This window comes from Echeneis naucrates, chromosome 5 (assembly GCF_900963305.1).
Source record: "Echeneis naucrates chromosome 5, fEcheNa1.1, whole genome shotgun sequence".
Taxonomy (NCBI): Eukaryota; Metazoa; Chordata; class Actinopteri; order Carangiformes; family Echeneidae; genus Echeneis; species Echeneis naucrates.
Window position 1 is genome coordinate 9,040,764 of NC_042515.1, and position 12,989 is coordinate 9,053,752.

Genomic DNA, 12,989 nt, shown 5'->3' on the forward strand with positions numbered 1-12,989 from the left:
CGCACTTTCAGCCTTACTCATGATCAAGTGCACTTGCCTGATTGCCTTGCACAAGAAATTCACAAGATGCTGCAACTTTATTTTTGAAATTGAAAATGTGCTCAAAAGCCTTTTCCTGTATTTCTTTATTTTTTTTTTCTTATTTTTACTTTTTTTATTTTAGTCTTTGCTCTGCTTTGTCCCCCTGCAAAGTCGAAAATGAACTAGCCAGCATGAAGTCCTTTCCTGTCACCTAAATCAACCACAAAGCAAAATTCCTTTAATGCTTTTCATTATGTTTTGTCAGCAACTGTGTTTTTTTTCCGTCTGCGTTGTGGTTTCTAACACAGCACCAGTCCCCACCTTTGTGTTGGTCCTTAGTTGTAAGCGTTTTCAGACTCCAGTGCGAGTCCCAGTTGGCCACACTGTGGAAAAATGGTGCACTGAGAGCCTCAGCAGAGCACCTGCCCCCAGCACGACCTGTTGTTAGTGGATTTCATCCCCAGAGAATGATAGGCTAACAACGGGAAACGCTCCACTGCCTTTTTTTTTTTTTTTTTTATATCTCTGTCTCTCCTGCTTCAGCAGACGTGCTCAAACGCACAGCCAGGACAGGTATTTTGTGGCTTCTGTGCTCCTACATATTCCTACTAACACACAATGGACAAAATCATAGCTAAGCAGGGGCTCCGTGTCCTGGAGGATCAGATTTCTGTTTGTAGCTGTCAGAGCTTTTCCACTGCTTCTACCTGTTTACACATTTTTTTTTTGTAAGCTTCTTTGATTTGCACACTCTGGAGACCACAGCTGAACTGCTTTGCTTCACTGAAGTCAGGTTTTCCAGTCGTAGAGTTCACATTGTCTCCTTGCAATGCTCATCTCTTCCTGATTTTTTTTTTCCATATCTGATATGATATTCCATATCATATATTTTTTTTTTCTTCCCTCCAAGTAAATTGAACTTCTCAGAGATCATCATACCATTAACTCTCAATTTAGGGACCAGAAAAACAGACAATATGTCATTTCTTTTTTTTTTTCTTTTTTTTTTATTTAATCTTTCATTTCCTCATCATGCAGCCCTTTGTGCCCTATTCTCTTTCTGACAAACCAAAAAAAATAATAATAATAAAAAATTGGGCTTGTCGGCATCCATGTCTCTGACAACCATGGAGAGAATCACTTGTCAAGGGCATTCACAACATGCAGCATATAAAGTGACAGCAACAAAAAAAAAACAAAACATTATTTTTGCAGCATTTTTTTATTCTATTGGTCAGGAAGAGAAATGTCAGTTTTTGGCTGAGTTCTGGCTGAGAAGCTAGAGGAAGGACATGAGGAGCCACCATAGCTGTCAGACTCATCCTTTCCTCCCCCAAGGGCTCTTCTGTAGATCGACAAATATTCTTGCTGCTTATGTTGGAAGAGCAGTGTGATAGCAGGCCACTTGTGCCAGGAGTAAACCCTCATTAATAACATTTTTGAACACACACCGTGTCTGTTTGTCTATGTCCTTGCCATTTAAATGGAAATTTCTGACCCTTTTAGGTGTTGGGCTCCCAAGGTTGTAATGTTGTCCTTCCTCTCCTCTGTGTGTCTTCACTGGAAACCTAAAATTGGTGATTGAAGGAGGCAAATCTTTTAAAATTTGTATATATATATATATATATATATATATATATGTATATGTATATATATATATATAGTTAGTTTTTTTTTTCCTGCCTCATGATATTCAATCACATTTAGCAGGAAGAGCTAATACATGAAAAATAATCTAATCAAGCCTGCAAGTAAATCGGTTAATATCTCATCCTGAGGTGAGCAGTGTTTTCTTAGAAACCTCAGACTGATGTGATGATGACACACCTCCATGTTTTCCTCCTCGTTACACACAGACAGACGGAGGGAGAGTTTGCCCCACATCCCTTTCTCTCTCTCTCTCTCTCCCTCTCTCCCCCCTCCCTCTGTCTCCCTTGCTCTCTCTACCTTCCCTCCAGTTCGTCAGTCCAGGAATAATCCCTCTGCAGGCGACAAAAAAAGGATCCAGCACTGATTCTCCTCTCATCGCCTTTCTTTTTTTTTTTTTTTTTTAGCAGTATCAGCATTGAGGAAGAAAATGTCCAGTGACAGGTCCATTCTGCTGTCAGAAAAAGTCCAAAGAAAAACTGAAAAGGGAGTCTAGGACATAATAAACCAAAACCCCAACCCACCTTCAGGATCACAAACTTCATAAGAAACCGTCTACTGGTAAGTTATTTTTTGAATATATATTAAATAATAAACAGCATGGAGGATCGTTTAATAACCATGAGCTTCACCCTGTTTGGTGGAGTCAATGATTTCTCTTCCCTTTGTATTAACTTTTAAGGTGGAACAAAAAAATAAATAAATAAAAAAGGAAATGCCTTAATAGTTCACTTTGCTAATTTCAAAAGTTCCCAAACTGCGAATTAAAAACAAAAAAAAAATCTTTGTCTGCATGAAGTTTAAAATGTGTGTTTTGTTTGGTTTTTGTTTTATTCCAGTTTCCTTACCTCCATGGCCAGTCCTTGATGGTAAAGATGACATTTTGTCCTGAAAGTGCAGATGAATATGACACTCCAAATGAAGTCAGACTCAGAAAACAGGGATTCTTCCTCTGACATCTGAGCTATGTTATTATTTTTACTCAGGAACATTTCAGACGTTAGCTGTAATCACACTGGCAGCTGTATTTGCTTTTCAAGTCTCTCCCCATTCCTGTCTTTCAGCCTTTCTCATTCCCTCATCTCCTCATTTCCTCATTCCCATTCTTATTCATGAGCTGATAATTATTTTTCTTACTTGGGGATTTGCATGCATCTTCATTAATATGTTAATAACTGATGGATAATGAGTGATGAACCAAATCATCACCTCTGCTCACACAGAGACACACAGTGCCACTTGATGGGCATCACAAAGCTGTCAGTCAGTCAGACACACGGCCTGCTTGTCTGTCTGTCCGTCTGTCATCTTTGGAAGTATCAGACAAATCGAGGCCACTGTTATGGAAGAGAAACCTTTACATGTACCTTCTGTTCAGGGGAATAAGGAAACATGACGGTTTAGATTCTATTATGAAGACGGGGACGAAGCACAAAGTGCTTGACATTTAGGACGATGGCCTTTTAATCAGATTGGTTGAGTGTATTGTGATTTCCCCGTCTTGGAGCGAGACCACTATTTGGCCACGCATTTCAACAAAACAAAGACGCCCCAAGTGTATTTAGAGCATCACCCACATTAAAAAAGGAAAGAAATCTGTCTGACAGGCCAGCAAATAAGATGGAGCAGCTCCAAAATAGCTTAACATACATAACAGAACACGTGCAGTTTTTTCTCCAGTGGCTTTGAGTCCATCCATAGTTTTATCTATTTATTTATTTATTTAGCCTCCAAAGCATCTGAGCAGTGAGCAGACACTAACACCCAGACTGCTGCTGGGTTATTTTTCCAGCTTTGTCACTTATTGACACCATGCGACTTGGCCAGGATTGATGTTCTTGCTGTTAACAGTGTAGCAAGCAATACTTGGACTATTGATCCCGCTCCTCACTAACTCCCACCTTCACTTCCTACACCCATGGAATATGATTAAAGGAGCATGTCATCATGGGAAAGCAGATGGAGGGATAAATGAGAAGAACATGTATTGATGTCTCTAATGTGATGCCTTCCTTCTTGGGTGAGAGAACGTCAGACAATCATGCATCATGATTTATGTCCTTTAATGCAAAAATACAAGAGGTGTTTTCATACTGATTGGATCACTTAAAGTGCCATTACTGCTGCTTGAACAGTGATTCACCAGGGATCAGTGCAATAAAACACAGTTGCCTGCTCTAAAAGTCCAATTTCTTTTTTTAAGGTACGAACAAACGCCAGCACAAAATATGAATTTGTTGCAGTGCAAAATGATATAGAGGCATTCCTGCGCTGACATTTTCATCCTGTGGTTGCATTTTTCAGCTAAACTGGTTTAAGCTCATTTCAATGTCTCAATCTCTTTGCCCACTGACCTTCTTTTGCTACTCATTCTCCTCTTATGTGAATAATCTGCCCTGCCAGCAGTTGATTGTAAAGGTTTTTTAAAGGGTTTGTTGAGACTCGTCCTTCCACACTGACCCCCTTTTTCTCCCGGTTTGCCAGATTCTCCCGGTGTGGCCGTGTGTGTCTGTTTGGGACCTGGTGTGTGTCAGGGGGCTATGGTGACACGATGTGCGCAGGCTGGTGTGAGGAGAGACGTACCAGCATCAGTGGAGGTAGACGAGAAGCTAAAGGAGTGGATCTTCATTTATGGTTTCACATCTCGCTCTTGTTCTCTGTCCTGTGGGGCCAAGCTTCCCCCCACTGCCCGGACAGCTGCCTCTGCACCTGGGACACGGCCACCGTGCAGTGCTCAGATGCTGGGCTGCGGGAGATCCCAGAGGGGATCCCACCTGAAACTGTCTCCCTCCACCTGGAGCGCAACTACATTCGGAGCATCCCAGAGAGCGCTTTCGTCGGCCTGGTCCACCTGCGGGACCTGTACCTGTCCCACAACCGCATCGATTCGCTCGCCTCAGGGGCGTTGCGGCACCTTGGCCCCGAGCTGCGCCTGCTGGACCTCTCCCACAACCAGTTGAGGCAGGCCAACAGGGAGGAGTTTGGCTCCACACGTGCAAATACACGCCTCTACCACAACCCCTGGCACTGTGACTGCGCTCTCCAGGAGCTGATGGAGAGTCTGAACCTGGAGCCCGAGACAGTGAACGGGATCGTTTGCGAGAGCTCTGTGCGGGGTGTGGGCGAGGGCAGCAGGTGGGAGGACCCGGGGTCGCCGGGCGAGCACGCAGGTCAGCCGCTGGTCAAACTGTTGGGCTCTGGGGTGAATTTCTGCAGCCTGCATAGGAAAACCACTGATGTTGCCATGCTGGTGACAATGTTTGTGTGGTTCTTTATGGTCATTGTGTATGTAGTGTACTATGTGAGGCAGAACCAGGCCGAGGCCCGCAGGCATTTGGAGTACCTGAAGAGTTTACCCAGCCCGCGCAAGACCCCCACTGAGACGGACACCCTGAGCACAGGTTTCTGACCTTCTGCTCAGCCGTGATTCGAATGGAATCATTGAATTCCAGTTTTAAGCAGAGTGACTGATGAGCGCTGAATGGACCTTTCACTGCTGGGTTTTGTTACTCCCTGCACCCATACGCAATTAACTTACTATTACCTTTCCAGTTTATTGGTTTCCTCATTTCTGCATCACCACCACCATGCACAGAGACAAGAGAAGAAACTGAATGACGATGAGACGATGGAAAAAGGACACCTTGAAAGGAATTGTCACATTGTAACCCTCTTCTCCCGTTGTAGTCACTCTCTCCTGTTCTTTCCTTCACACATCATGTTGCTCCCTTTATCTTTCATTAAGCCCTAATTAGGAGTCTTTGACCAACTGACCTGTAATGAGCACTTGAAAGGCTCTAATCAGGTGGAGTGTGTTTATCAGGTCAAAAGGGATGGCTTGCAAACACAAATGTGTGTCCTTGTCTAATTGCTTGCTTCATTTGTGCGCATGTGCACACGTGGTGTTTTTGTGCGTCGTCGTTGTGGCAATTTTTAGTTTCATAGCACAGATGTCATTTAAGTCTTTCCAAGTGCTCAGCCGCTAAGCCAGCTGTTTCATTTCTTGGGGAGAACTGCTGATCTGGCTTAGCACTTGTACAGCGATCACTGATTGGTACAGAGACATTTTAGCAAGAAATCAGTCACTCTTATAAATGACATCGGTTTAGCCATTTATCCTGAGAGAGGCTGTTAGTTTAGCTTTAATTCATCTCTTGAGTCCTGCCTCCTTTCTGCACTGATTGCTGTGAATAAATTGTTCGGTTCTCCGATTTCCATACAGACTGCATAAAAGATTTTTCTTATCCACATTGGTAAAGAGCACTTGAAATGAAAATGCATTTTTTTTCCCACTAAATGCAATGCTTGTTATTTTAAAAATATTTTAGGTCCAGTGAATATCCAGCTCAGAGTAAATGGAACAAATTGTGGATGGATTAACAGCCTTTTTTCATTTCACTTGAGTTCATCGTAATCATTTTTACTGTGAGCTGGAACATTATTCTCTGAAGGGAGGGGGATGGAGGGCTGCTCGCCTTTCTCTCTCAGATTTGTAGCCAGAAATATTTAATCTGAGTTTGGATTTCTCAAATTGGGGTCAGACTAAAATTTGATTTCATTTTTCAGATTCAGTGCATTTTTATGCATTTGTGGAGTTTTAAAGCCTTTGTTGAGGACATGTTGGCTCTAACAGGGTGAGGAGTGCCCATCAGTTCATTTTATGGGCTCTCAGGCCAAAGGGGCTGTGAGCGACTGGTTTAAGAGGACATTTTTAACCATGCTAGCAGTGTGTCTGCTGATGCTTCTCAATGAACGTTCACATTTTCTTCTGAACACCGTACCTTAATAAATTTAATTTAGTCTAAGAGTAAATACATGCAAATTGCCTGATGTTATCAACGTGCGGCAACGTGCTGCTAACATGGATGTGAACTCCTTCTGTTACTATTCAAATGTCTTTAATGCCCGCTGGATGAAAGTGTGCAGCGACAAACTTCTAAGTATTCATAGATATAGTAAAATATAAATGTACTCCATTTTAGTTAACAATTGGGTCGGTAAGTGAAGACGAAATCTAGAACAGGCCAACATTTTGTGTCTGTAAATGTACTAAATGTGGTGTGTGCGTAATGTGAAATGGAGCTAGAGTCAGTCAAACTAGGATCACGATGTTGACATTGTTAGGATAAATGTAAAACCCAAAAAGGAGGATATTCTTTGACTTAAAAAAGAAAAAAATGTGTGGATAAGCCCTGTTGGTGTAACTGCACATGCTCTCATGAATGTTATGTTATCTGTCAGTCACAAATCAAACATTTAATGTGGATGTTTCCAGAGTTCAGTTTCCTGAAGCACTGACATAATATGGCCTTTGGCTCATTATGGAACAATGATGCTGAGAACCCACAACACAAGAACCAAGCATGCCATCTGTGTGTAGTTTTTTTCTGTAGGTACTTTTTTTTTTTTATTATTATTGGTGATGTATCTCTGTTCTGGTGGTTTTATTTTTTTTTCTCCTGTTTGTATGACATTTATGACCTAAACAAGGATCATTTAAAGATGGGAAACCATTACATTAAATAATGAATGAACTATCAAGGAGCGATGTCAGAAAAAAAAAAACAACAACAACAAAAAAATACATAAAAAATAAAAGAAACGTTGCTCTACGTTGTTCAGAGAAATGCTTCTACCATTTATTGCTACTGTTGAAAAGGGCAAGAAGATGAGAAGTAATAGAAATACAGGAAGACATTGGCAGTTCACAGAACGACCTGATCATGGTCGGCAGTGTTTCCTATTTCTACTCTACCATGCGTTAAAATGAAACGACTGAAAAACTATTTTACATATATAATAAGTACATGATATGAACTTTCACCACCTCCTCCTTCAACGGTCACTTTGTGTTTCTTTTTTTTTTTTTTCCATTCACCATCAAACAAATTCAAAATGGCCCTGCATTCATCCCCCTCTCCACTGCCTTTGTTTGACATCTGAGCCGTTTCTCCCCCTGGAAATATATCTGGACATCATCTTGAAAACACCAAGTGGAAGCAGGGCACAGTGAAATGTTTTAGGTGGGATTTTTCTGTTTTTCAAGAATTTCCTTGGGGAGGAGTGAAACCCATTGCTCCAGATATTTCAACACGGGGGAGAACAAAGCATGATATGAATAAAAAGCAACTTCAGCCTGTTACTTGGTTTTGTCTTTTATTTCCAATTTACATTAATTAAAACGTAACAAAAACAAGTCATGATCATAATAATAATATAATAATGCTATTATTATTAATAATAATACTATTATTAATAATAAAAATATACACAACCTCACACAAACGAACCCTCTGCACTGGCTGTCGAACTGCAGCAACAAAGTTAAACACACCTTAAATCTCTTCGGCTGTGTGCACGCCGAGGCAGAGGGCACGCCCTGTGTGAGGGGACTGATGGGAGGAAGTCGAGGGGGATGGGGGAAGGGTCAAAGGTCACAGCAAAGGGGGGCAGCAGACTGGGCTTTCCTGACAAATTTTTCATTTTTTTTTTTTAAATTGGTCATAATTTTATTTGCCTAAAATATGGGATTGGTAAACAAAGATTCAAAGGGCAAAGGTCTTAGATTAGTTTGTGATGTTTTTTTTTTTAGTGTGAGGTAGCTTTAAAATATCAAATAATATAAAGAAAAAAACAACAAACAAACAAACAAACAAACAAAAAAAAAAGAAAAAAGAATGAAATGTTCCAATTGGACATGCCCTGATTGCAAAATGGCTGATCAAGTACATGTTTGTTTGCTAACAATGGTTGAAGCAGAAGGGTGGGGCGAGGCAGGGGGCATTTATCATCCTGACAGCCAAATGCTCTCTCTGAGAAGCTGCATATATATGTATACACACATATACATATACATACATATATACAAGTCACTACAGATGAGTATCTGGTTGTTAAAAATTACAGACTGTTTTACAACAATAGCACCATTGTTTTTTTATTATAATACACAGTAACTTTTCGATACACTGTGGCGGTAGAAATAGAACACCTGCACTTTCTGAGTCGCTAGATTTTTGGTTTTTAAAGAGATATTAATATTTTAGTGGATATGGTACAGGAGTGACATGGTGGGCAGTTTGAAGAGAGGAAGGAAGCAAGAGAGGAGGTTGGTGGAAGGTTTTTCTTTAAATATGTGTAAGTGGGCTTTTTATTACTTAGCAACAAACTCAGTCCTATCGCACCTGGGACCCAAAACCTAAACAATAAATAAATAACACCAACACATTTTTTTTTTTATCTCTCATGTTCCCTGGAGTGCTCCCATGCTCTCCACAAACTTCCTCCTTCTTGTTCGTGGGTGTGGGGTTTGGGGTAGGTAGAGAGGGCTGCTGTTTACCCAGGGCAAAGTGGGGGGCATTTAGGGGGGAATGCTGGGTGTCCACGGGGCGGGGCGAGCTGACTGGAGGCAATGCTGGATGAATCACAGATGACAGTTGCTAGTGCCATTCAGTGCAGATATCCTACGGAGTTCGACTTGGAAAAAGCACTTTTTATTTAGAAAAAAAGTCCCATTTAAAAAAGTGTCTTGATTTTTCTTTTTCTCTCTTTCTCTCCTTTATCTGAAGTGTGCTCCTCTTTTGTTTTTTTTTTTTTTTTTTTTTGTTTTTTTTAACCCCAAATTTCCACTTTTTTGTTTCTCTTTTTTGTGATCCCTCATTCTCTACAAGAAGCAGACAGGCCCAATGTCGACGCCAAACTCCTGGTCTGCTCCACCAATATCCATGGGGGCAATGTCCACAATGGGGAGACGGGAGGTCTTCTGCGATCTGTATTCAATCACTGTCTTGCCCCACTGTCCTGTGTGTTTCTACTCAAAGGTAAAAAAAACAAACAAAACAGAAAGTAAAATGTATGAGAATGAGTTCAATTAATTGAGCCTCTGATCACCAGAGTAAGAAAAGCTCCTAATTTAAAGAGAATCTTAATTATGTTACAATTTGTCCCAGTGTCTGTGTTCTGTCTACATCTGTGTCTCTGCCAGCCTTACCGTGCAGCCGTCATCCAACACGCTGTAAGTGAAGCGGCTGTTGCCCTCCGCTCGAATCTCCACGTCATTGGAGCCCTGAAGCAGCACGGCCTTCTTCAGGTTGCCCACAGAGGCGTCCATGTAGGCCACGCTGTTCTTACAGTGATAGGTGAGGTTCTGAGAGGCCTCGGTGGAAAGCAGTCTCAGGAAGGTCATCTGAATGGCAGCAGTGTTAGGTGCTAGGCTGTCATCACCATAGCTAAACTGCAAGAGAAATAGGAAAGAGGAATACTTTTTTAAAATTTCAATTAAAAAAAAAATTTGGATTACAGATTACAATAATGAAAAAATCCATCACGTACCAGTACGCAATGGGCAGGGTAGCATGCAGGACTGGGTAGGTAGAGTGTACCCAACCAAAGTTACATCAAAGCACTTTAAAGGTAGGCCCTAACCCTAACTGTGACTAGACTGTGTCCCAATGGACAAGAGGGCAACAATCAATGTAATGTCTATATATATATATATATATATATATATATGTGTGTGTGGGTGTGTGTGTATGTGTATAAAAGAATGCAATTAACTTAAACCAAATTTCGGCTGACGAATAAAACTCATGATGCGACTTACGTGGAATCCTCCATTCATTGTCCCTCCAAACCAGATGTGTTTGCGATCTTTGCTCTTGCTGGACCACCAGTTCTTGCGAGGGATCTTAGAAGGCTTGGGGTGGACACAGGACTCTCCTGTCTCCATGTTGCAGAAGACCTTGATTGCATCAATAGTGCAGCCCTGATTGGGGTCAATCCAGTACTCTCCTACAAGTGAAAAAGGAAACATAAGCTTCTGATATTTTTCGCTCACATTAAAGCCAATGTCTAGTTGATAAAAATCTGTATATTGTATATACAAAAACAAAAATGTTTTATATAATTATATATCATCCACATGAAATGCCATATAAATTGTGTTTACTTCATCATCTCTCCCCCATCTGGCCAGTTCTGCCAGGGGCCACTCACCGCTCTTCCAGTCAGGATGGCAGAGCTTCAGGTCCCTGCAGGTACGAGCAGGGTTCTTCTTGGATCCCTCAGGGCTACGGATGTTCTCGATCTGGTTGTTGAGAGATTTGAGGGTGGCGTCAACCTCAGCATCATGCTGACGGAGGTTTCCGGAGGCCTGGTCAGCCCTCATGTACCTCAGAGGATCAGGAGACTTCTCAGTTTGACCCAAGCCAGCGAAGGCAGACATGTCGATGCCAGGGCCAGGAGGACCAGGGGGACCAGGGGGTCCAGGGTTTCCAGGGGGCCCCTGAGAGGAAAAGAAGAAAGGGAAAGACAGAAACATTATATTTAGCTTGTTCTCCCGTCTGAAATTAGACTAGACAAGTCCCTCCAAACCTCCCATGACAGGTGCGGAAAATGCTGCCATCTGCTCTGCCATCTTGTCTCTCATTTCAGTTTCCTAGTATTGGACTTCAGTCTCAGTTTGAACAGTGCATGTGTTGCAAACAATTTCAAATGATGTCATCAAGAGCTCTCACAACATCTTATTTACAGTTCTCTCATAAAATTCTTTCAAGATGTTTCTACACCTTGATGTCAGTGTAGCTTGATAAGTGATTTCAAGATGACTTTGCAACGTAAAACAGTAAAATTGTCTGAATAATCACTGAGTGAGTTTCTTTAAAACGCCGTTCAACTTAACTCCCTGACCTTTGGTGTTCTTTTCTGGTGTATTTATTTTTTTTTTTTGCATAATTACATCTGTTTAATTGTTTAATTAATCTGTTTAATAATTACATATGCTTTATTTTATGCATCATTTGATAACTGACTCTTTTTGTGATTCCTCTCTTTAAATTCCACTACTATAATGTCAGTGAAGTGACTGACTGACATGAATGATCTTCAGATGGAAACTGGTTTTTATTCCTTTGTGAAAACATAGAAACAACAACAAAATTGTGAGTTTCTAATATGTCTTATATTGTTGTTGTTGTTGTTGTTTTTTTGTTTTGTTTTTTTTACAGTATTTCAGGATGTGAACCCGTCATTGTACATCTTCAAGTGGTATCAAGACATTACTATAATTGATAATTTATATATTCATTAATATTTCTTCACCTGCCAATATGTCACGGTAACCGTGGTTTGGATTTATTGTCAATTCCTTTAGTGTGTTTATGAAATATTTGTCTCTGGAAGCAGGAAAGCTGTGCCTGCGGTCCCGACATTGAGCCCAGTGAACAATAGCAGCATGCAGTTTCAAACTAGTGCCACAAAGCAATTTTATCATTTTGGGCTTTGAATTTTGGGTGCCGTCCTGTGTACTCACAGCGGGGCCGGTCTCGCCACTGCGACCACGGGGTCCAGGGGGTCCAATGGGTCCTGGCAGACCATTTGAACCGTCCTTTCCAGCAGGGCCAATAGGTCCAGGTGGTCCCTATACACACAGTTGCAGAAAGACTTGATATTAATCTCTAATGACACTACACCTAAGAAGCTATTCCAATTTTATTACAACTGAGTATTTTCCAAGTATTTAAGCTCACTCTTTGTCCAGAAGGTCCAGCAGGTCCAGTAGCGCCCTGGTCTCCAGCTTGACCCTAGAACAGATGATGAACACATTTATACATGGTAAAAATAAAACCAAAACATCAATGTGAAGGTGCTACTATGTAAAAAACTGTAGCAAAATCAAGAATCACTAGAGGGTGGATGCATATCTATTCTGCCTGGATGCTTACCGGGGGTCCGGGCAGACCCTGCAGACCAGTGAAGCCTCTGTGTCCCTTCTGTCCTCTCTCGCCAGCCTCTCCAGCCTCACCTTTGTCACCACGAGGTCCTTGGGGTCCCTGAAAGCAAGTAGAGAACATTTAAATTCACCTGACCTGTATCTGCCATCTAAACTCCAAATATTCATTTCCCTACTGAATGTGTGTAAATGTTCAGAAAGATACATACAGGCATTCCTCTGGCTCCAGCAGGTCCTGAGGGTCCAGAAGGTCCTTGTGCGCCCTTAGAAAAAAACAAAAACAAAAAATTTCCTCATTTTGCATTAGAAGCTTTGTTATTACTGTCATCAGGTGATACTGTTTTTCCTTTTTTTTTTTTTAAAGCACCCTCGACCAAAAGCCTGTGTACACCTGTATGCACATACTGCACAGCCTGCATCTGTGTCCTACTGTGCCTATAAAAGTGGGTGTGGAATTCTTGCTTGATACAATTAGTATTAAAGATAAGAATGTAATTTTCCAAAAGCAACCCATGAGGTCAAATGTGACTTCTGGAGTAAGACAATTATTTTAAAGAACAATTAAAGCAGGACACAACTTTTTCACAGGCAG

At 41.3% G+C, this 12,989-nt stretch overlaps 2 protein-coding genes across 4 annotated transcripts in view; one reads left to right on the plus strand and one right to left on the minus strand.

Moving 5' to 3' along the window:
- The first annotated feature begins 2,081 nt into the window (after positions 1-2,081).
- On the plus strand, positions 2,082-7,807 carry LOC115043327 (leucine-rich repeat-containing protein 3-like). Its single transcript, XM_029501671.1, has 3 exons — positions 2,082-2,229; positions 2,508-2,537; positions 4,153-7,807. Exon 3 carries the CDS (start codon positions 4,220-4,222, stop codon positions 5,075-5,077), a length of 858 nt encoding a protein of 285 aa, XP_029357531.1. The 5' UTR covers positions 2,082-2,229; positions 2,508-2,537; positions 4,153-4,219; the 3' UTR covers positions 5,078-7,807.
- Positions 7,808-9,234: 1,427 nt separating this feature from the next.
- The window catches only part of col2a1b (collagen, type II, alpha 1b), a 39,766-nt gene continuing 36,011 nt past the window's right edge, over positions 9,235-12,989 (minus strand). For all 3 annotated transcript variants that reach the window (XM_029501670.1, XM_029501669.1, XM_029501668.1), the window contains 8 exons: positions 12,607-12,660; positions 12,390-12,497; positions 12,195-12,248; positions 11,978-12,085; positions 10,663-10,951; positions 10,271-10,458; positions 9,659-9,901; positions 9,235-9,478 (listed from right to left, as the gene is read on the minus strand). In XM_029501670.1, the coding sequence (XP_029357530.1) occupies positions 9,332-9,478; positions 9,659-9,901; positions 10,271-10,458; positions 10,663-10,951; positions 11,978-12,085; positions 12,195-12,248; positions 12,390-12,497; positions 12,607-12,660 (1,191 nt within the window). In that variant the 3' untranslated portion in view covers positions 9,235-9,331. The remainder of the gene's footprint in view (positions 9,479-9,658; positions 9,902-10,270; positions 10,459-10,662; positions 10,952-11,977; positions 12,086-12,194; positions 12,249-12,389; positions 12,498-12,606; positions 12,661-12,989) is intronic.